Source organism: Eretmochelys imbricata, chromosome 6 (assembly GCF_965152235.1).
Source record: "Eretmochelys imbricata isolate rEreImb1 chromosome 6, rEreImb1.hap1, whole genome shotgun sequence".
Taxonomy (NCBI): domain Eukaryota; kingdom Metazoa; phylum Chordata; order Testudines; family Cheloniidae; genus Eretmochelys; species Eretmochelys imbricata.
The window spans coordinates 22,428,857-22,453,625 of NC_135577.1; the positions used below are offsets into that span (position 1 = coordinate 22,428,857).

A 24,769-nucleotide genomic window follows, 5' to 3' on the forward strand; every position below is an offset into this window, starting at 1 on the left:
CCAGCATTGTTACCTCTTTCCTCTCCACGTCGGCTTGGATTTTTGCTTGAGTAACAGCAGCCTCCCGGAAGGAGGAGCTGGCCTGTTTAGCCTGTTCAATCAGGGTCTTCAGTTGCTGGGCTGTGTTCAGTAAGGAGTTGACCATCTCCTCCAAGTACAGCCAGCTCCGTTGCTCTGTCATCTCTAGTCCATTCACCACTGAGGGGGATATGGCTTTGGTGGGGGTAGTGGGTGGCACAGCCAGGGCAGGAAGAGACGTCAACACTGAATATTAAGAAAACAAAACAAAGCACATAGGATTGAAGTGTTTCAACTCCACAAGATGCTTCTTTTCATATCTCAGCTAGAAGTTCAATCTAACCAAAACCCAGTTAAACAAATATGATCAAGCCACTCAACAGATTAGTGACAGAGGTGTGTGGAGTGATCCCGTGTGGAACTTTCAAACTTGAGGACTGAGGAACATATGCCCTTGAAAAACTTAACTCACGGTGACAGAGGGGTCTGTAAAACCTATGACTTATTAGGGAGGGAATTAGCTACAGTGCAACTCTAGTGAAACCTAACGCAGTCAACTTGACAGCTGAGCTTTTTGGAACCTAGGTAGGCATGGAAAAAAGATTGGGGCCCTAGGAGCAGCACAGTAATTGGCTGTTTCTGCTACAATGATCAGCAACAAAATAGTTAAGGTGGACATTTGTCAACTTTGAGTTTCAGAGCTAGCTACATATTAAGATGAATGTGTGTGGTGGAGGCAGTTCACACTCAGAGCTATTGTTTCAGGCTGTCTGCAAAACTCAAGACAACAAACTGCATTCATTTACACCTGATTCACATTTAAGAGGATTGCTTCACAACCATGAGGGCTAGATACATTTTTGTTTTTGTTTTAAATGATAGCTGAAATTCCAGAATATAACTCTGCAGCATAATTCTGAGAAAAATCCCAGGCCACAAAATCCACAGGACCCTGAATATACTGAAAAGCTCTTTGAGGGATGAAATTCCCATTCTTGGAAAATGTTGCAATTCTTCTAGAAACCTTATGGAGGAGGATAAAGGTGCAATGAGATGGGCAGGCTTGTACTGTAGCCAAAATATTCAAAATTGGAGCATGCTAAAAGTTAATCTACTTCCATATTTAAGTACCTAAGGAAGGTCTGATTTTCAGAGATGCTCAGTTAAGGTCAGTACGAGGGAGTATTCAGCTCCTCTGAAAATCAGGCCTCTTACTTAATTGCCTAAAATGGAAGTAGGTGACGAATTTCAGAGAATTGAGAATGCTAGTCTGTAACTATACCCTTCATAAAATGAGTTGAGCAGAGTCACATAGGATAAAGTGTATCTGTTCACATTGCATACACTCTTGATCTTAGATTCACAGGTGGAGTCAGCCCGGTGAGCCAGCGTAGCAGGAACAGGACCACAACAAGAGCACTTCTAGCTCCGGAGAACACAGATAAATTATTATCCTCATATTCTTATCAGCACTGGATAACTGGAAGGACGGGCAGGCCTGAATTGTAGGTAATAGCTTTATTTGTTATAAGCAGATGGGGCTGTGACCTGAGAAGTACAATCACAGGTCACAGAGCCATGAATAAGCAGGAGCAAATGCAACAGCCAGGACTATCCTTATTTGCCATATTCTCACATGAAGCAATTAGTTAGGAGACAGTTAAGGCTGACTGTGTTGCAGAGGAGTGCAGCCAATCCCTTCTCCCATTAAAAACATTTACACACACACCCCACTTCTACACCTTTTAAAAATAGCCCTAAATGTAAGAACATCTGGAAACTAAGTTCAGGTAGTCAGGCAATTCCCCACTGCTACATGTTCCTTCTTCACTCACTGTCATCTGAACTAACACAAAGCAAAGCAGGGACCACAAATTCTTACACATTGTTTTTGCAAGCGTTCACGATGTCAAACTGACTCATGTAACATGTGGGAGGTTGGCTGCACTAGCATTCACTGTAGCATGGAATGTTTAGCAAAATATGAGATTAATACAGAACGATGAACATTTAACAGACTATAACTGCACCGTCCCAAAATTTATATTCTAAATCTCTCTGGGAGTCTAATTATGGCGAAGTCAGACACACTTGCTACAGCAACGGTGCATTAGAAAGAACAAAATATCACTTCTCTTTGCTCCCAGCCATGAATTTTTCATATTTACCATATTGCTAAAAAGGTGTACGAAGGAATTTAACAAAATCCCACCAACTTTCAAAATATATTAGCTATCCATATATGTATTTCTATTGTGTTAGTCACAGGAAGAGTATCTTGGAGTGTTAAAAATGGCCAAATGAACTGCAGTGATAAAATGAAAACTGAATTAATCCCAGATTTACAAGGAAAACAGTCACTCCTGCTATTAACCAGGCTGTGGAGGGGGGGCATCCAGTATTGAAATAAGTTTACATTAAATGTTAAAAAAAACATTATTCCACTGGTTCACTGAAGTTAGCTTGGAATGAACCATTCAATGACATAAGATACCTTGCAATCCACAGCATCTGTGGCTGACTGCACTCAGGAACCTCTCATTCGCATCTCTTTAGATCCAGTAACTTTCAGCACTGTCACAGATTTCTGGCTTCCTCTTCAATTGGATACACCCTGAATGCACTGTGCTGGTGAAGTTACTTTCACCGGGGAACCTTGCTGGAGCCGCTAACTGGCCTAGAAGGGATCGATTAAGTGCCCCCTTTGTTATATTGCACAGTTTCACAAATTGTGTTCTTCAACACATTCAGTTCCCAGTGAAATCTTACTCAATTTGAGGAACCCTCCTTGTAATCATTTTAGAATGAGTATCTAAAAATCCACCAAAAAATGGCCTTACTCAATCAGATCTGTTAGCTATGAAAGCGTGGCAACACAATCTGGTACTTTATTTCAATAATTTTTCCCTGTCAATATATTCACCAAGTCTCTTGCTGTTATGTTTGGCTATTAAGATGAAACAACCCATGGTGGCAAGGATTCACAGAACAAAAACAAACAAGCAGAGCCTTCAGCTTTAGCAGGCTAGTAATCCCCAGCATAGCTTGCCATTGCCAAAGCAGACACCTATGAGTATACTAGGCACAAAAAGCAAATGTTAATACTAGGGCTGTCAATTAATCGCAGTTAACTCATGTGATTAACTCAAAAAATTAATTGTGATTAATCGCACTGTTAAATAATAGAATACCAATTGAAATTTAAATATTTTTGGATGTTTTCTACATTTTCAATTATATTGATTTCAATTACAACACAGAATACGAAGTGTACAGTGCTCACTTTATATTTATTTTTATTACAAATATTTGCACTGTAAAAAACAAAAGAAATAGTATTTTTCAATTAACCTAATACAAGTACTGTAGTGCAATCTCTTTATCATGAAAGTTGAACTTACAAATGTAGAATTATGTACAAAAAAATAACTGCATTCAAAAATAAAACAAAGTCCACTCAATCCTACTTCAGCCAATTGCTCACACAAACAAGTTTGGTTATAATTTGCAGGAGATAATGCTGCCCACTTCTTGTTTACAGCGTCACCTGAAAGTGAAAACAGGCATTGCAGGGCACTTTTGTAACTGGCGTTGCAAGGTATTGATGTGCCAGAGATGCCAAACATTCGTATGCACCTTTATGCTTCGGCCACGAGTTCAGAGGACATGCTTCCATGCTGATTGTAGAATAGCAGGGTTGGAAGGGACCTCAGGAGGTCAATCTAGTCCAACCTCCTGTTCAAAGCAGGACCAACCCCCAATTTTTGCCCCAGATCCCTAAATGGCCCCCTCAAGGACTGAACTCACAACCCTGGCTTTAGCAGGCCAATGCTCAAACCACTGAGCTATCCCTCCCCCCAATGACACACATTATTAAAAAAAAAAGTGTTAATTACATTTGTGACTGAACTCCTTGGGGAGAATTGTATGTCTCCTGTTCTGTTTTACCTGCATTCTGCCATATATTTCATGTCATAGCAGTCTTGGATGATGACCCAGCACATGTTCGTTTTAAGAACACTTTCACAGCATATTTGATAAAATGCACAGAAGGTACCAATGTGAGATTTCTAAAAATAGCTACAGCACTCAATCCAAGATTTAAGATTGTGCCTTTCAAAATCTGAGAGGGACGAGGTATGGCGCATGCTTTCAGAAGATTTAAAAGAGCAACACTCAGATACGGAAACTACAGAACCCGAACCACCAAAAAAGAAAATCAACCTTCTGCTGGTGGCATCTGACTCAGATGATGAAAATGAACATGCTTCAGTCCGCTATGCTTTGGACCCTTATCGAGCAGAACTCGTCATCAGCATGGACGCATGTCCTCTGGAATGGTGACTGAAGCATAAAGGGACATATGAATCTTTAGCACATCTGGCACGTAAATATCTTGCAGCACTGGCTACAACAGTGCCGTGTGAACACCTGTTCTCAGAGTCTGGTGACATTGTGAACAAGAAGCGGGCAGCATTATCTCCTGCAAATTGTAACCAATCTTGTTTGTCTGAGCGATTGGCTGAAGTAGGACTGAGTGGACTTGCAGGCTCTAAAATTTTACATTGTTTTATTTTTGAATGCCTTTTTTTTTTTATATAATTCTACATTTGTAAGTTCAACTTTCATGATAAAGAGATTGCACTACAGTACTTGTATTAGGTGAAAAATACTATTTCTTTTATTTTATTACAGTGCAAATATTTGTAATAAAAAATAAATATAAAGTGAGCACTGTACACTTTGTATTCTGTGTCGTAATTGAAATCAATATATTTGACAAGGTAGAAAACATCCACAAATATTTAATAAATTTCAATTGGTATTCTATTGCTTAACAGTGTGATTAATCACGATTATTTTTTGTAATCGCTTGACAGCCCTGGTAAATACTATCATTGTTAAAAAACACACAATGGCACATTTATACACTAGTGACAGAAGCATATCTACAAATACCATTGGTCGCAGAGCAATGTCCAACACAGCTGGAAATAATGGTGTTAAGGATATAATAATGAAGTTTTCAATTCTCACCACTGTCTGATGATAGCCTTTGAGAAGGGTCAGAATAAAATTTCTCTTCCTACCAAGTTTGTCTCTCTATTTGGCATAGGCAGATCCTCCTCTGTCTCCTGCGTGATGAATACACCTGAATGTAACAGTGCTTTCAGTAACAACTTCAGGCTAAGTCTTCATTTAGTGCAGCAGCACTGTGAATGATAGCTCAGCTCTGAAGAAGGTGTTTGACAGAGTAAATGCTGCTGCAGGGTACAAAATATTGTTTTCACTAAAATGGCAGCTACCGGCTCTAGAGTTATGATAGGAAGTTTACTACAGGGGAGGTTCTTGAAAATAAAGCAACACACCAGGACTGAAATCTTCAAAGCATCTAAAGGATCTATCCTATAACTTTAATGGGAACCGGACTTTGAAAAACTCAGCGTAGGTATCTGGAATCATAGGGATATTGTCATTAGATACTAACAGCCCTCTTCAGGTTGTCAGACTAATTTCCCAAAGGAGGCTGTGATCTCCTCAGCAGTGGTGAAAGCAAAGCCAGAGAAAACCATCTTTGTCCTCTTTTGCTTCAGACTGGGGAAACAGAACTTAGCACAGTGGAACCCTAGCTTTCAGAAACTCAAATACAATGAAACACCATTTATAGGTCCCAATTCAGGAAATCATTCCTGTTCATTTTACGCACAGGCTTATGCCTAAGTACATACTTCAAAGTAAGCACAAGCTTAAGTGCTGTCCTGAATAGGGATGGGTTTATGTGCTTTCCTGAACTGGGGCTGTACTGAAGTAAACTGAAAGTCCTCAATTGCTTCAATACACTGCAGCAATGTATGCAATGCAGTTTTGATTGTAGTGAACCTCAGCTTAGTGAAGTTCTTGTCAAGAAAAGTGATTTCACTGCATCAAATATTGAATATTCAGTAAGTCAGGGACTGAAATAAGTGTAACAACATGTTAGCAATTTTCAGGTCATAATTTATCACTCGATATACCAACGATAAGAGAAAGACAAATCTTGTCATGAATTTAGATGAGGTTAGTACTTCCTGAAAACCAGAAGTAGCCAACTGTATGATACAGTAGGTTGGGCAGGTGACCTTTACTGACAGGTAGCACTGCAAGTGCAGGAACATGAAGCAGATGACTGACATTTTTCCCCGAAAACCCTTATTAAGACACTAAATTAAAACAGATGTTTGCACACTATAATCACAGTACCACTTGTATTTAGAGACATAAAGGAGACCTGCCCTCTTTCATAAGAGATTGTTTGCCAACAACTTCTTCCAACGTTGGATTTTCTACACAATAAGGACTACAGTTTGACATTTGATAACACTATCTAATAGGAAATATTTGTGCTCTCTCAGTGTTAGCATACGACTCGGTAAATGCCAGTCAATGTTTACAAACTTCATTCACTTCCCTTGTGAAAAGACCAATATTTAAGCAATAGACTCAAGCCCTGAAAGAGAAGCAAAGATTTAAATTTATTTTTGACCGAGCAGAAATTTATCGCATTGCTCTACCCGGTAGTGCGAAGTGTAGCTGTAAAATGTCATATGCTACTTCGGGATTAAAGAGAATCAAAATCTGTCTGGAAAGATATATTTAAAAGTTATCCCAAAGCACATAAGGTAGCCAACTAACTGAATAATTTCGCAGTTCACAAAAATTCTCACATGCCTACAAACTGATCAGCAGAGGCCTAGCCTCGCTTTAAAAATATTGTTATTGTAACATCTTGTATTACAGGCCACAACTCCAAAACAAGTGAATACAGGCTTTGCAGATGTGCTTCCTGTCCTGAAATATCTGTGCCATCACACTGTGCCAAAACCCAACTTCTGTCAAAACAGAAAGCAAATATTGAAGAATATGAGTGGCCTGGTAATTATGTTATCAAATCTTTGCTTTGTAATGTGGACTTCAGTTTATCTGATAAAAGCACTAAAAAATAGAAAGGCCTGATGAGGGTTAAAAAGGGAAGAGGAAATTAATTTTTCCTTCTGGTTTACAAGCTGCCCAGCTCATTTCTGTATTTACATATCCATTTCTTGGAACATAAGAGAATTAATAAAAGGGCTTAAAAACTGTTCACCTTCAGCTCCTGAGTGTTAATAACCTCAGCATTTCATTAGCTGCCACATGAATAAACATCCATTTGGCTCCATCCTGAATGGCTTCATAGAATCAGAAATTAGAGAAGCAAAAGGCCCATTAGGTCATCTAATCCAACAACCAGCCCGAGCAGAGTACTTGCCTACTGTATGCTTGCTGTCCAGCTTCATTTTAAAGCAGTGGCCCCCGAACTTTTCAGGGTAATGCTCCCCCTTACTCCTGTCTGCACTCCACGACTGCCAGGGGGGTGGTGAGGACTGGACACTGACGTGGGTAAGGGGACCGGAGCTGGGGCCAGGAACAGAGACTTGGACAGGGGCCGAGGCTGGGGTCAAAGCTGCGGTCAGGCTGTGGTGGAGGCCAGAGCTGCAGCCAAGGCCAGGGGAAGAGTAGGGTTGGTGGCACTCCCTCCCTGTCCTGGCCCAGGCCCCGCTGTGCCCCCCGAATGTTCCTCCATGCCCCCGAGGGGGGGGCACATCCCACAATTTGAGGACCACTGTTTTAAAGGGACACCATGAACTTAGAACAACCCAACACTTCTGTCTGGAATGTCTATTCCCTAGTAATTGTTACAAGTGACATGGAAGATTAAGTGGAAGAGATCAGTGTTAGAGACCACTCTATAGTTGAATGTAAAAGTTACATTAATACAACATTAAGTTTGCATCAAATAATTATATAAAGTGTTCAGACCCCACTGAGCATGCTTGGATGTGATCTTTCAATTGCTTATTAACTTTGATTTTAAATTGCACCCTCCCAAGCCTACCATAGGCTATAGACTAGTTAGGAGGAGGATGATGGGCATAGTTGTGGGAGTCAGGCATTCTGGGTTCTGCCATTATTTTGTCATGTGACTGGACAAGTCATTTAACCACAGTTTTCCACATCTATAGAATGATAACACTTTCTCAGCACATAGGTATTGTAAGGGTTTTTTAATTGTAAAATGCTTTAAGATAATCAGAGGAAAGGCACAACAGAAAAGTGCAAAGTGCTATTACAGGTTTCCCAGTCACAGGAAAAATGGCTGAAGTTCAAGACAGGTCAGACTTTTAAACAATAAATTTAAATTCACCTTTGGGCTGAAATAGTGAAAGATATGAACCACTTATGCCAATGGAAATTTGCATTCCAGTGATCACTGTACTCCTTACCAATTCTTATGCAGAATAGCTCTATGGAACCCTATGGGCCTGCTCCCGCTCCCATTGAAGCCTGGTGTCAGCTGGGGCCTCTAGGTGCTACTGCAATACATATAAATAACAGCAGCACATCTCCCCTTAATTTCAATGGGGCAAGCTCTATGAACATAAAGCATTTTGCCAACATTTCGTGACTAAGCTCTTTCTTGAAATCGGACCATGTACACAGCTTTTCAAAAAAAAAAAAAAAAAAAAACAAAAACACAACCTACCAATGATAAGCCACACAAAATTAATATATTAAGAAAATCTTCCACTGATGTGTGGGACACAGCATCTGTAAGATGCCACCTTACTTGTCAATACAATCAGGATCTACATATTCAATTATTTTCAAACCAAGATCTGTCCCAGCAACAAGAACAGGAATTCAAGAGACAAACATTGTGAAGGAGGGATATGTTTAGATCACAAAATTTTTTTCCCATTCTTTCAGACTGATACTTTTAAACAATACGGATGGAAAGTTATTTTGCTTATACTCAAACTTTACTTTATACTCAAACAGTATAATTCTGTTTGAACAAAAACTTGTCATGTTTCTTGATAGATAGCACAAGAATCCATACTTTGGTTATCTACTTTACCAGAACTCTTCTGTACTGATTATTGGAACTGGTAAGACAAAACATTGCAGTTCATAAGATTTGTGCTAATTTTTGGAACTAATTAGTAGAAAGTAAATCTTTTCTCTGTTCAGAATACTATTATCACATTGACTTCAGAAGACAAATATATAAAGGGCACAAGTCAGTCATATTCAGATCTTATCCTACATCCACTAAAAAAATCATTGCTACGCTGGCATCAGGTCATTAGTGCTGTATGGAAGGACTCTAGCACCTATGCATTATATTGCACTGAGTGCACTAGAGAACACACATTTTGGGAAAATAAAAGGTTATCAGCCAAGTATTTAGACTTTATGCCTAGAAAACGCATGCAGTTCCCAATCTGCATAGTGGCAATGTTTTGGAAATAGCTTGTCCCCTTTTCAAATCCAGTAAACACCTTCCCCAGTTTTCAGATATATCACAAAACCTGTCAGTTGCCATTCCTGAGGGACTGGTTAAAAGGCACTAAGTGCATCTCAGTTATCAACCTGTGTAACTCCCAGTTTGCTGTTGACAGGTTGAGGTTTTCTTGACAGGTTGACTACGTGTCAAGTTTTACTGAATCAAATCCCTGTTTTACAACTGTTGTTTTGGTGTAGAAGATAGCTTGTGAGGCAAACAAGGAGAAATTCCCCATTCCTTTAAAAGGAATCCTTCAGACAAGCACCACTCTCCTTCCATGCGGAAGGAGAGGGTCAGCTACCTCTCCAAAGGCCTGCAAAGGCCTCACTGTGCATTCTGTGATTGATACTGGGAAAGGGGACGGAGACAAGCTGACCTGAGGAATGGGAGGGGACAGCAGATGTACTTTGTCCACTATCCAGACTTGGAGAGATCAAGTGAAAATAATACATCCCCAAGTCTATATGAACTTTTCGGTGTGGCCACTGCAGCTAAAGGAAACCCTAGCAGCATGACTCCCACAATTACAGGGAGCTGGGAGGGGATCCTAAAAGGGGTCATACTCAATGCAGAGGGAATGATCTGGGCCAGTGTTTTTCTTCTTAGAAGTCATAAGGCACACCATAGTTTCACTGAGCAATAAGCATGAACTACTCTACATTTAGGAGGGACAAGGCCTATTCTTAAGCAATAATACTGTTATTTTCCTTTCTCCCAGTGGAAAGCAATCCCAGTCCAGTGAACGTCAATGGAATTGAAAGCAGTGTCCCAATCGATCACTTCTAAAAACACCTATTTATCAGTTATGTAGAATTTTTTGGGGTGCCTCTTTCAAGAAAGAGGACATTAAAGTGCACAGTATTGTTATAGCCCTGTCAGTACCAGGATATTAGAGAGACAAGGTGAGTGTGGTACAAGTTTTAGAGTTTACACAGAGCTCTTCTTTAGTATCTACGTAAGCTCGAAAGCTTCTCTCTCTCACCAATAGAAGTTGGTCCAATAAAAGATATTACCTCCCCCATGTTGTCTGTTTCTTACATTAAAGGTTAGATTTTCAGAAGAAGCAGAGCAGGGGCATGCACCTGTTTTGCCTGCAACACTCAAGTTTAGGTGTGTGCTTTTTTTGAGGGAAAAATCTACTGTGCTCTCTTTTTAAAGTTTAATTCTAACATTCTGTCCACACAACAACTTTCAAGACCAGTTAAGGAAACCTGCACAGTTTAAAAGAGAGCTGCACAATAAGCTTTTACAAAACTATTTTTGAACTCTGCTCGGGGAGACAATCTAACACAACGCAGTTGTCATGTGGAAGGACCTTTGTAGCATTTGCTGCAGAACTCCACTAGTTCTCTCCAAAACTCCCACAATATACAGTAAGATACCAACAAAGGCTACATCCCTTTCCAAACCATGTATATACACACAACTTTGGCCAGACTAATGCAGTTATCAGAAAGATTTCTGGAGATGTGTAAACTTTCTGAGATGACTGTATTAATCCTACAGAAAAAAAAATATGTACAGCAAAATAGACAACACAAAAGCAAACCACTTTATCCTGAACTTTAAGTCACTAAATGCCTGATTTTCATCTAGCACCTTTATTCTCATCTTCTCAACGTAACATGATTTGCCTTCTGCAGCTTTGTCCTCAGCTGAACAGATCCCTGATCTGCTGTGAAACTTGCTAAACCACAAATATCATTCTGGGATGATACATCTCATAGTCTCAAGAGATGGAGAACTGATTTTGGAGTCATGGAATCATAAGATTATACCTGGGGGAAAAAAGAAAAGCCTCCCGGGAAGGTGACCGAAAACCTGCTGATCCACAGAAAGGAATGGGAATTTTAGAGTCAGCTGCATGTGAACTTGTATTTGGAGAGGGGGAAAGGGTACCTCAAATACAGGACTTTATTAGTCAAAATCAGCCAAAGCTCCTGGCTGACAACATTGGAACACAGTTCTGTGAAAAGCTGCTAAAGGAAACCTCTATCAGATTTAGGAAGTGGAATTTTAATGTAACCCTGTGTGATACAAACCAAAAAAAAAAAAAAGGTTCTTAAGGTTTCAAGGCAGAAGTGGAAAACCCTCTACAAAGAACAGATTTCTGCCCTCTCCCATTCTTAACATCAGTCCAGCTAAGGAACATAGGAGTAAATTTACTTCTTTGTACAATCATTAGCTAAGGAAGAAGTTGAGGTTATGGGGTAAACCCAGGTACTGCAAACTGTGGTTTATTTTAGAGCAGTGGTTCCCATACTTTAACAACCTGTGAACCCCTTTCACCAAAGTGTCAAGTCTCACAAACCCCCTCCTAAAAATGAATATTTCCAGGGATTTTCTCCTTTACCTGAGTATAAATTATAAACGCAGTGATCTTGGAAATATAAAATTTGTTTTTATGGAAGGCTTATTACACACTATTCATTATTATTTATCATTACAGTATTTTTATTACATTATGAAAACAGCAACACTCTTCCAAGTTCTCACTTTTGTAGCTTGTATCACTTTGAATAAGCCTGTTATAAGACAAGGCTCCTATGTTTCATCAAGGAGTATCAGATGTGAAACAACATGAAGGTATTTAAGAAGCCAACTCAAAGAGCTCCTCCTAGACAAGCATTCAGGTCTTGAGCAGTCTAGGCAAACAACCCACGTCATAACAAGTTCTTCATAATAATTTGAAAAACAATACTAGCTACCTATTTAATTTTAAAAAGAGCAAAAAATATCCACCTCCCTTTCCATTTCTTATAAGGAGTTTTGAAGTTTAAATCTCCTCACTGTGATAGATATGCTTGCTTTGATCTGCTTAACTCTTGGAAATCCAGTAGCTCCATGCTGCTGGCCCCGTGCTGCCCGGGGTCCCTAGGGACAGCTCTGTCCTCCATTAGGGATTTTTTTTCCCCCAAGAACCCCCTGTAACATTTCACAAACCCCAGTTTGGGAACCATTATTTTAGAGAGACAAAACTTACCTATTTTGGGATGGGAAGTTGGCAGTGCAGCTTCTGGAAAAGGTGAAATCTGACAATTGTCCTGATAACTTGGATAGTGAGGTTCTGGATGACTGACACGGCAAGGTTGCTGGACAGTAGTATCTTGTACTATTGGAAGAAGGAACAGTATTATAAGCCCATAAAGCACTTGTTATACATTGCTTTGACATTTTTTGTATTCAGATTGACATGAGTTTCCAAAATCTGTGGTAACTATAAGCATTATGAATGCTTCTGGAAACAGTGGTGTGATTTGCATGGGTGCCAGGTTTGTATAATTTTTGGTGGTGCCCAGAACGGGTCCAAGCAGAGCCATCCTGTCCATAGGACAGACCAGGGCAACCACCCCGAGCCCTGCGCTTTGTGAGGCCCCGCGCTTTGGGGTGACGCGGCGTCCAGGGCAGCCTGGGGGGGTTAGCAGGGGGCCTGGCACCGGCAGCAGTGAGCATCCTGCCCCGCCAGTTCCCAGCATCGCTTAGGGGAGAGGGCGGAAGCCAGAAAGAGACTGGGTGAAGGTTTGGGGAAAAGGGTGGAATGGGGGCAGGGAGGGGGCAGAGCAGGTGCGGGAAGAGGCAGGGTGGAGCAGGGGTGGAGTGGGGGCAGGACAGGGACTTGGGGGAAGGGGTGGAATGGGGGCTGGGCAGGGCAGAGCAAGAGTGGGAAGAGGCAAGGTGGAGCGGAGCAGGGCGCCTAGGTCGCTTGATGCTGCCAGTGCCAGGCCCCCTGCAAGTTCCCCAGGCCACCCTGGACCCCGTGTCCCCCTGAATCACGGGGCCCAGGGCAGTTGCCCCGGTCCGTCCTATGGACAGGGTGGCTCTGAAAGTTTAAACCCAAACATTCTGAATTCATTGTGCCGCCGTTCCTGAATATTGGTGGAGCACGGGCACCACGGGCCCATATAACTCACTGCCTACGGTGATTTGACACTGCTGCCAGACAGGCAGTCCATCCACTGTTACTCCATGTGAGTCTCCTCTTTCACTTTTTAAGGTTTCTACAAAGACTATCACCCCTCCCCTCCAAACTTACTTCTATATTGTCAAGATCATCCAAAGATTCCAAAATGCTTGACAAAGATTTTATGATTCTCAAAGATGGCACAGTACAGATGTTCAGGACTTGTCCAAGGTCACACAGTAATTCTAAAGCAGGGCTGACACTAGAACCCAGGTCTCCTGGCTGCCCGTTCTGTGTTCTAGACACTATACCTTAAATAACTACTGGTAAGCGAGCATGGAGCTGAACGGCAATGTTCTGAAATCTCTCACACCACACCTTAAATTGGTCTGCATTATACTAGAGCAGTGGTTCTCAACCTATTTACCACTGTGGGACGCATAAGACCGAGAGATCTGCATATGTGGACCGCATCCAAACAAAATATATACTACCCATATGACCCTGAGGATGTCACATGGGCCGCAGCTGCGTGCTGACTGGGCCGCAAGCAGCCCGCGGGCTGAGAACCACTGTACTAGCATGATTCGGAATACCCTATTCTCCTCGTTCCCTTCTCTTTTCCTGTTGTGCATCTCAATGTTGCATAGAAGGCAAAAGCCTGTATTAAACTATAGGAGAGAAAGTTAATAAAGCCCAAATGCATAAGCTAGCTCAAAACTCACATCCCACCTGGTAGATTGCATTATCTTATGTTCTCCTCCCTCTGTGCACAGTGTTTCCTCTCCAACTATCTGAAAGCCACTGCACTGCATTACAGTTCATTAGCCTACCTCTCCCTGGAAAAAATATTTGGTGAGGCTTCATATGAAGGCTGTTATATGAAAAGAACTGTTGTACACTGCACTGTACATAACTCAAGTCTAGTACCTAATAATCACTTTTGAATAAATAACTCTTATACTGCAGCCACATTTTTCATTTTCAATATGCTTTAAATAATACACTGACAGGCTCTCATATAGCACTTTTGTCATCATTAGAGCATACAGCACTCTACATAAGGTGGTTAATATCAATATCCCCATTTTACAGATGGGGAAACTGAGGCACAGGGCGGTGAAAATGACTTGCCCAAGGTCACACAGCAGGCCAGCAGGAGAGACACAGGTCTTGTGCGTCCCATTCCAGTGCCCTCTCCACTATACCACACTGCCTCTCAAACATTATCACACTGTGTTCTATCACCATACCACTGTATCTTAAAGAAAACGTCCCATACCAGTTTTGCACCCACCAAAACATGGCCATGCAAAAATGTCTGCACAAAAAGTGGACCACAAGACTTCAGGAGATATTTAGAGTGCGGGTTGAGGCCCCTTCAGAAGTTTTGCCCATAGTATGGTAACTACATTTCAGTGCAACTATTCTCCACATTGCAAGGTTAATAAAAATAAAACTTTAGTTCCACTGAACTTGCCTTCAGACTGTATTCCTTTTGTATGTAATTTGCAGGCTGGTAGTGCGCATAGATTAGAGAAGTGGTTCTCAACCAGGGGTACATGTACCTCTTGAAGTACACAGAGGTCTTCCAGGGGGTGCAACAACTCATCTAGATATTTGCCTAGTTTTACAACAGGCTACAGAAAAAGCACTAGCGAAGTCAGTACAAACTAAAATTTCATACAATGACTCTACATGCTATACACTGAAATGTAAGTACAATATTTATATTCCAATTGATTTATTTTAGAATTCTATGGTAAAATGAGAGAGTCAGCAGTTTTTCAGTAATAGTGTGCTGACACACTTGTATTTTTCTCTGATTTTGTAAGCAAGAAGTTTTAAAGTGAGGTGAAACTTGAGGGTATGCAAGACAAATCAGACTCCTGACAGGTACAGTAATTTGGAAAGGTTGAGAGCCACTGGGTTAGAGGCACAGAGTGTAAAACCAGAATGGACCACCAAATCATCTAGCCTGACAAGTATATCACTGGCCACCTACACCGTGCAGCACCCGCATACTAAATCCAACAACTGAAATGAGATTAAAACTATTACAGGATACTAGACTATTATGTGACACAGGCAGAGTATAGGAGGGATCAAGTTGCAGGGGCCTTGGGCACTGGTACAATTGCAGAGAAAGGATTAAGTGAGATATACCCAGATAATACTGCAAGTGACCCATACCCCATGCTGCAGAAGAAGGTGAAAAACCCCTTAGGTTTTACAAAAAAACACATAGAAAGAAGACTTTAAAAAAAATTACAGGATTCACATAACTTGGACTTTATTTAATCCAAACTCTAAAGCAAGAGACACTATGCTATTGTTGGGTATGTTTTTGACATTGGTATTTGTTCCTTCTGTCAGAACTATTTGAATTGCCAGATGAGCTATTAATTCATTACACTGTTTTGCCTTCCACTGTGCGGAAGTAATACTTAAATTATTATTGAAAGAGTAGAAGGAAAATATTTCTATTTTTTCAGTTTACTTTGGAGATTTGACAGCATTTTTTATCCAGTCAGTTTCATTGCACAGACCGTTTTCCCTTTTAGGGGGTTGTTTTTTCAGAGTAAAAGGGGGAAGAGGAAAACAAAAGTGGAAGATGGGTTTGTAAAAAAACACAAAAATTACCAAGGAGGACGCAGTGGCAGGTGCAGTAACAAAGTATTTTTAACTCATTTTATGAAATTGACAAGATTTCAAACTGATGGTGTCATTTTGAGGAAAAGAGAATGAATAATCTACACCCTTTGGTTAAACCCTTGAAGAAAAGTCTCACAGCTGCTTTCAATGGCAATGGGAGTTCAGAACCCCACACACATCACTACTGCAAACTGCACGTGTGTTTTGAGGACTTACCAGTGGCTCCAGTGAATACATCACCCTGGGATGGACTTTCTGAGATGATAGCTGTGGCCTCCACGGTTGATGCACGGTCGAAGGTCAGAGCACCAGAAGTAGTGATCTGTCCTGACGGAGTCACGGTGACTGGAAATAGCAGAAGCACTTTCATAATTAGTGCTCAACTCTGAAGCCTTGGTTGTTTAGCTGTTGATCTCCCTGTTCTGAATCATCCTAAGTCACAGAATTCACAGATCAGTAATTGACCTGTGTTATCAATATTTGGATAACACCTCCATCGCACAGAATGGTAAATGGAAACAAAAATCTCATTTTGGCTTCTGAATTCATTGTGCACACATCAGCTTCCCAGAGTTATGGCTCATTTTAGTCTCTGAAGCGTGGGACCCAGATCAGTCCTGCACAGTTTTATTCCTATTGCATTACAACAATTTCAAATCACTACACAAGTGATGCCACAACACAGTAGCCAACGGAAAATAAAGCAACAGGGCTAGGAAATCCAACAAGGCAGATTTCTAATTCATGGAAACTTTAGTGAGAGCAGCTATTACTGGTCTGAGAAACTAGAGTCACCTCAATATACTTCCACTATGGTTTGGTTCTTTGGACTATTACCACCTTATTTCCCTTAAAAGGAGACCCACACCACTCTGAGACAATGAACAATGTGCAACGCTAAAGCCACAAAATCCTTCCATACCAAAATTCCAAAGACAGTGGACTAGGGTATTTAGAAAGATCTTAAAACAACCCTATATTTTTAACTCCCCTAATCAAGCCCAAGGAAAGGAATCACACCTGCCATCTTGGGTTCACTCCTGCGCCTATTATATGTTCAGATAGATCTTTTCACAAAAAACACAAATACCAAGCTTGAGAAATGGCTGCAGATACTCATTCTTGCAAGGACCTGTTACAAGATGGTGGCTGCTCCTAGCAACAGTCAAATAGGTTCATCTTTATTTCAGAAGCTGATTTGAGCATGTTAGAGAGCCAGAGAACCTGTGTTCAGTTGTGTTTTTAAAACAAAACTGATCAACAAAAACCAATTTTGGAACCCCCTGAGCACAAGGCTTTAATCATGAGACTGAAGTCTGCAGGATTCTGCAAGAGACCGAGTCGACCCAAATTCTGGACCTCTTCCCTTAAAATCGAACTGCTTTACATTTCAAACAAACTTTTACTTAATTGCCATATACTTCTATTTTCTACATTTTCTTTCTCAGTATTGTTGACAGTTAAATATTTTTCTTGGCTAACAAAAATTTTCTTTCAGGTAATACAGGTATTTCCCTTCCTGCCCAATTCATTCAGTATAGTTGCAATCCAAATCCTGAGACTTCACTACCAGGAAGAGACTGGAAAGTCGCATACACTGAACTATGACATCATTGAAGGTAACAGGAAATGGAAGCAGACTGTTTATAAAAGTGAACCTTTGTTTTCACACAAGTATCTTGGTAATCAAAAACAGTGAGAAACAAAATACAGAAATATTACATGGTATCTAGATAGGAGTTAAGCTTAATATATTCTGAGAAACCTGTTTGAAGGTGAAGATAGCCCATACAGCAGCTCTCACTAAAAACTTCCAAATCAGAGACCATTCCAGCAGCTTAGATTCTTTTAGTATGTCTCAAGAAACAGCGTGAGGCTGAATATACAGAACCTGCCTGCTCTCGGAAAGTGAAAGTCAAACCAACAGGTGTTAGGCACCTAGTTCTGGAAAAATCTACCTCTAAACCTCTATGGAACAAGGCCAGGGCTCCAAAGCTTTTGATGGCCCACTGGACCAAAAGACAAGGATGGGGATGGAAATCTAGGTTTCCCGAGCAGCAAGAAAAAAAATACAACCCAAGTTTTAGCAAACAAAAGGTTTTCAAGATTCTTAAAAAAATATTTTCCTAGAAACAGAGCTGAACATTTTTCTACTGAGTTTACAACTCAACTATTGCAACACTGTGCTCATGCACGAGAACTAAGAAATGAAACGGACTAGTCAGACCCGTCTAGTTTCACTGTTTAATCAAAAGGACATACCAAAGCTAAACTAACAATCAAATTTATTAAAGCCTTTCCGTTTGGATTCTCTAGGATGTAATTAATATGGAAATCAAGCAAAAAAGACAAAATATGATCTATCATGACAATGCTCCTCTAATAAAGAGCCGGCAGGTTTATTCCAGAAGGGAACTTACAAGTGGTAGCAGCTGTAGCAGGAAGCAGGGTGATGTTTTTGGGAGAATCCTTTTTCACTGGCGTTGTAGGCAATTCGTTTTCTTTTTTTCGCCTTTTATAAGGGACAAACAATCGTACTGGGCCACTCTGAGAGAAAGAGAAATGAGCAATTATTATGAGCTTTCTTATTAACACTTTTTGTCCTTTTTCAGCTTGATCATGTTTGCTCTAATTCTTCAGACACAGCTGGGAGCATACTCTTTTATATGTAGCAGCTCTTCCTGAGGAAGACAGAGCGAACAAACCATTGGGTTCTCCTGCTGCTGCATTTTGTCAAAATGCCAATTAAGACTACAGCAGAGATATTTGCTTCTTCTCTCCAGGCCAAAGAGAACAGTTAAGATGCACAATATTTAAGGTATTACTGATCTCAACCCTTTCAGTACAGCTGGTGGTGTCACTCCATGGTCAGCACTAAAGATGGTCAAAATTGAAGGCTAAGGTATCAACAGTCTCAGCAAAGAGCATATCCCCAAACCAACAAAATCTCTACCTTCCTACCCCCATTATGTTACTCACTCACACAAAATGTCTGCTCCAGCTAAAAGGGACCAGACTTGGCATCTTACCATCATTATCTAAGGAGCAGCTCTGAACATCAAACAGAGGGAGTTCATTACCCCTTTCCTTACTCTAGTCATGAACAAAGCACACTGCATCCACAACACTCCCAACCCCTTCCTGTCTCAGGTTGCTCATGACAAACTCTGATGGCCATATGACAGCCTAACTGATTATCATTAGACCATAAAGCCAACACTGAAAGTTTTCAAATTAGTGGCTGTAAACTTGCAACTCACCAAGGTCATGTCATCACAGCAGGCAGCACAAGTGCATGAGGCAGCATGAGGATTTAAAATCCCATCCTGAAATTGGGAAGTTACCAGGACAGCATTAAAAGAGTCACAAACCACCCAAAGCATGAACATACTCTAGCAAATGATTCAGGCCTCTCCTGAGAATCTGTCCACTCCCTGAAGACCCTGGGTAGCAGTAAAAAGGACAACTCTTCAGAAACAAAGGGAATGGTGGGGAATATACCAAGGGAAGAACTCCAAAAGCAAAGACAAAGGGCAGGTGAATGTGTGTAGAATAGTATAAAAGATCTCTGCCCAATTGTCTGTTTAATAGTAATGCCCCATAAAGAATGGGCCTCCCTTCTAACACTATGGGATGTAAAATATCTGGAGTAACCTAATAAGAAGCAAGGGAACCACTTGTTCCCAGCCAAACAACAGTAAAAGAGGTTCGATTATAGAATTAGAAGGATGTAATGCAGGTGGGGAGCCTTTAAGGCTATCAGTTCCCCATTTCTGCCACATGGAGTTCAGTGCTGGAACTTATCCCATGTTAGCTTCTAACTGGAATAAAGCTATAACCCTTTTTGAGCTTAACAAACATTTGGACTGACTTAACTTGGGAACTTGGCCAAGGTTCTACCCCTTGGTTCTCAGCAAAACCAAATCACTGTTAATGAAGTGCCCTGTTGTAACAATGATTTCTCTTTAATACTCCTGTGACTAGGTCAGTGTGTTCTCTCTCCCCCTCATCCCTCTGACAGAACACAAGCATTTGGCCAGGACGTTGGAGAGTCAGACACTGCCCTCCCTTCCCCCGGAGCAGAGATAAGCACACGCTTGATCTTACATGAATAAGGCACTGCAGTGGCCTCCCAGCATAGCGGATGCTTCTTTTCCAATCTTTGCTACTGGCTCTTCCTGCCATAGCTTCAAACTCAGTGGGGCTGTACCAGTTCTCCCCTTGCTTAATACATCGGCCCCGGCCTCCTAAAACAAGGCAAGAGAAGGCATCTAGTGGCTAAGAATAACTTTTTCACTTTTCTGAAGATGTAAGCACTGAAACCATCAGGTGATGAAGCAATTAATCCATAGCATGCAAATATCTGGCACACTAGTCTAGTAGTTCCCACCCTATTAGAATAATTGTACTCATTTAAGACCTTGGCTGTATTAACCAGTGCTTACCACCTCCTGTTCATTTGTGTATGCTTAGACCAGGGGTCTCAAACTCAAATGACTACGAGGGCCACATGAGTACGAGTACATTGGCCCGAGGGCCGCACCACTGCCCCCCCCATGCTTCCCTGCCCCTGCCCCCATTCCAACCCCTTCCCTGAAATCCCCACTCCAACTCCGCCCCCTCCCTGCCCCCAGGGGTTGCAGGAGGGGTGTGGGGTGCACGAGGGGCCTCAGGGCAGGGGGTTCGGCTGCAAGAGGCGTTCAGGGGGGCGGGTCTGGCCCGACACGCACCGGGGGCAGGGCAGGCTCCCTGCCTGCCCGCCCTGCCCCCATGCCGCTCCGGGAAGCGGCCGGAACCTGTGGGAGGTGGGGACACAGCGGTCTGTGTGTTGCCCTGGCCACTCCTCCAGGTACCTCCCCCGAAGCTCCCATTGGCCAGGAACAGGGAACCGCAGTCAATGGGAGATTTGGGGGATGTACGTGGAGGTGCAGCCAGGGCAACACACAGACTCCTGTGCCCCACCTCCCTCAGGTCCCGGAGCGGCGCGGAGGCAGGGTGGGCAGGCAGGGAGCCTGCCCTGCCCCTAGTGCGTGCCGGGCCAGAGCCGCTCTAGGTAAATGCTGGGGGCCGGGGGTGCCGTGGGGAGCTGGCAGGCCACAGAAAATAACCCCACAGGCCGTGTGTTTGAGACCCCTGGCTTAGACTGCTCCACATCCTAGTCTCATTAGCACCTAGATCCGTGCTGGAGGAATCTAAATTAAATTATATGTCTGCAGTACGTACAAAGCTTTCCCAGGCAAATGGCATCGACTTCTCCAGAAGTAATGCTCTCCTTTACTTTTATTTTTAAGTTTCTAGCCTTTATAGTTGTGAAGAAAAGCTTCCATATGTGAACAAAAGGGCAATCATGGATACCTGAATCTGCAGGCAGATAGCTCCAGTGCCTTTGTGCTGCTTGTGGCTGTGGCAAGATTCAGCAGACGCAACAAAGAATAGGAGAGCTTCTGACACAACCAAAGAATCCGGGTGGGAGTCAGGCTTCCTACTCTTCAAAGGAACAGAGTGGGGTAGCAAGAGGCCAAAGCACCCAAGGAGAGCAATATCCAAAAGGAGAAGACTGGCTTGGAAATTCTCCCTTCCCTTCATAACCGGTTTTTAAGAGCAGCACATTTAAAACAAGCACAGAACAAAGATGTACGAGTCGCCATCCCTCTCTTGTGGAAGGCAGGAAGGGCCTTTTTACCTGAACCAAGCCTGTTTTTATACAGGATTCCGCTGATATTCCGGCATCGCACAGGGAGTTCGCTGTCATACACTGATGGGTCCCAGTTATACTTCGTGCCATTTTTTTCTTGACCAGGTGTTAAAGGAGTGGGAGGAGACTGAGAACCTTTGGATTAAGAAAAGAAAGACGAAACATACTAAATGCCCACAAACATAGCTTTGGATTTTTAATATCTGTCATATCCAGACTGTAATGCAATTAACTCAGACAGCTCTGACGGTCCATAATGAGCAGAGAAACGTACTAAATGACATATAATTTAATTTAGAGTCTGTTAACAGCATCTTTCAGACCAATGAGATTATTTAGAGTGCTTCTAGGAGCCCTGGTTAGGTATAATGTTATCAAAGAAAATAAAGGAGACAAAATCATAGAATCACAGAAGTGTAGCACTGGAAGGAGCCTCACCAGGTTATCTAGTCCAGTCTCCTGCACTCAAGACAGGACTACTTAATAACTAAACCATTCCTGGCAGGTGTTTGTCTAATCTGTTCTTAAAAACCTCCAATGCCGGAGATTCCACAACCTCCCTAGGCAATTTGTTCCAGTGCTTAAGTACCCTGACAGCTAGAAAGTTTTTCCTAATGTCCAACTTAAACTTCCCTTGCTGCAATTTAAGCCCATTGCTTCTTGTTCTTCTTCTTCTTCAGAGGTTAAGGAAAACAATTTTTCTCCCTCCTCCTTGTAACAACCTTTTATGTGTTTGAAAAAATTGGGTTTGTTTAATCTGGAAAAGAAGACCAATGCGGGACATAACAGTTTTCAATCTTCCCTCATAGATCATGTTTTCTAGACCTTTAATTATTTTGTTGCTCTCCTCTGGACTTTCTCCAGTTTGTTCCTTTCTGAAATGTGGCACCCAGAACTGGACACAATACTCCAGCTGAGGCCTAATCAGCACAGAGTAGAGTGGAAGAATTTCTTCATGTGTCTTGCTTACAACATTCCTGCTGATACATCCTAGAATGACGTTTGCTGTTTTTGAACAGCGTTATATACTGTTGACTCATATTTAGCTTGTGATCCACTGTGACCACCAGATCCCTTTCACCAGTACTATTTCCTAGGCAATCATTTCCCATTTTGTATGTGCACATTAGGAAATGTATCTTAATCGTGAGTTCAAATGGACAGTGAAATAGTCTCCTGGGAAAATGATGAAACTCCCATTACTTCATACAACACACAGTCAACCTGAGGAACTCCTTTCCAGAGGATGTTGTGAAGGCCAAGACACTAACAGGGTTCAAAAAAGAACTAGATAAGTTCATGGAGAATAGGTCCATCAACGGCTATTAGCCAGGATGGGCAGGGATGGAGTCCCTAGCCTCTGTTTGCCAGAAGCTGGGAATGGGCAACAGCAGATGGATCACTTGATGATTACCTGTTCTGTTCCATTCCCTCTGAAACACCTGGCATTGGCCACTGTTTGGAAGACAGGATAATGGGCTAGATGGACCATTGGTCTGATCCAGTATGACTGTTCTTATTTGAGTCATTTAAAACTGCAATGGCTATGGGAGGATGGATGTATTAGGTATTTTCCATATCTTGTTTCTAGCAAATGTGACTTTCAATGTTAAAGGGCTGTTGCGCCACCTTGTGCACAGAAAGGAGACTGCAATGCAGCTGCCAGTGCACACACCTGAATTGAGAAATAATCTTTAGAAACAAAGAAATGGTGTTATCTTGACATTCAAATGTCAACAAAAGGTCTTGGTAGAATCATGACCATTTGCAAAGTTTAAAATATAAATGAGTCCAGAACTAGGAGACGGGACTTATCAATGTTGCCATCCTTTTCCAATATCAATAGTTACAATGAAAAATTCATCTTCCTGGGTGGAATGCAGAGACAAGTGAACATGAGAATAATAAAGAAAAAAGGCAAGATTTTCCTGAGTGTGCTTGTGAAAGCAAACTCAAGGATTGCGGAAAGAAATAGATTTCTTATAGAAAAAATGGGGAGAAAATAGTCTTCCTCTACTCCCAAGAAATACTTTGCTCTTGGATCTACCAACAGAATTTCAAGAGGTGACAGTCAATGCTTATAACATGATTTCAAAGAATTACACATGACAGTTTCTAGTTCCAAATATAGGAATAGGAGATATAGGGCTAGCCCAGCTGAGTGACGCTTAGAAAACAGAGCAGGATTGTGTTATACCTGGTGTGAGAGGTGCAGAGGGCCCCTTTAGCCCTGTGGTTTCTACAATGCTGCCATCTGTGTGAACCACTATCAGAGTGGCTTTTTCTGTATTCAAGCTGTCCCCAATTTGAAGGGCTGTTCTGCCAGACTACAAAAGAAATAAAGAGTTTTAATTAATATAATTAAAACCTTGGTTATTTTTATGCCTCTCAGATTCTTATCTCTGGACCCCCTACAACTCTAAACTGTATGGGAGTAGCTAGATGTGCGTGCGTGCTTTCAAGTCAACCAAATTCTGGCCTCAGAACAGTGAATCAAAGGCCACGTGCTTCAGGTCACCAGCGCTACATGGGGGGACATATTCAGAGTGAGCTAGCTGTGTAACTCTTAACTTTATTGCTGGTTATGTTGCTAAATTCCTGCATGTTGAAATGAAGAATCCTCCTTTGATCTTAACACAGACTAAACATCAGAGTTGTACGCATCCGCAGATATTACATATCCTGAGATTATCAACATAGGGCCCACAACATTCTAAAGGAAAAAAAATAAAATAAAAAAACCGTTAACTTACCAGCACATGTCCAGATATAGATGCAGCATTTGCCACAGATGTGGTAAAGACATTGTCTGCAGAGGCACCCACATTGGCTACTGTTACTGTTGTCACTTCTACAACATAAAACAGAAGTGAACTTAATATACTGCCGTATCCACAGAACCTCATTAAAGCTAAAAGGGGGGAAAAATACAACTGTATTCCTTTTTTCCCTATATTATTTCCAATTTTTTTTCCAGGTCCTCCCACCCACCCCCTTGAGAATAAGATCATCCACAGAGGACGTTCCCAACTTCACTTCTGGTGTTACCTCTGGAAATCTTTTCAAAGAATCTATACTAGAAATAAATGTCATTCTGATTATTGCTATCTATCGTCAAAACTGGCTTGGGCTTAAT

General features: G+C 41.7%; 1 protein-coding gene across 1 annotated transcript in view; it reads right to left on the reverse strand.

The window, feature by feature from the left end:
• DEAF1 (DEAF1 transcription factor) overlaps positions 1–24,769 on the reverse strand; it is a 45,038-nt gene that overhangs the window by 17,099 nt on the left and 3,170 nt on the right. The window contains 9 exon segments of the mRNA XM_077818223.1: positions 14–264; positions 12,366–12,494; positions 16,155–16,283; positions 18,359–18,485; positions 19,199–19,264; positions 20,046–20,185; positions 21,622–21,768; positions 23,831–23,960; positions 24,387–24,484. Coding sequence (XP_077674349.1) covers positions 14–264; positions 12,366–12,494; positions 16,155–16,283; positions 18,359–18,485; positions 19,199–19,264; positions 20,046–20,185; positions 21,622–21,768; positions 23,831–23,960; positions 24,387–24,484 — 1,217 coding nt within the window.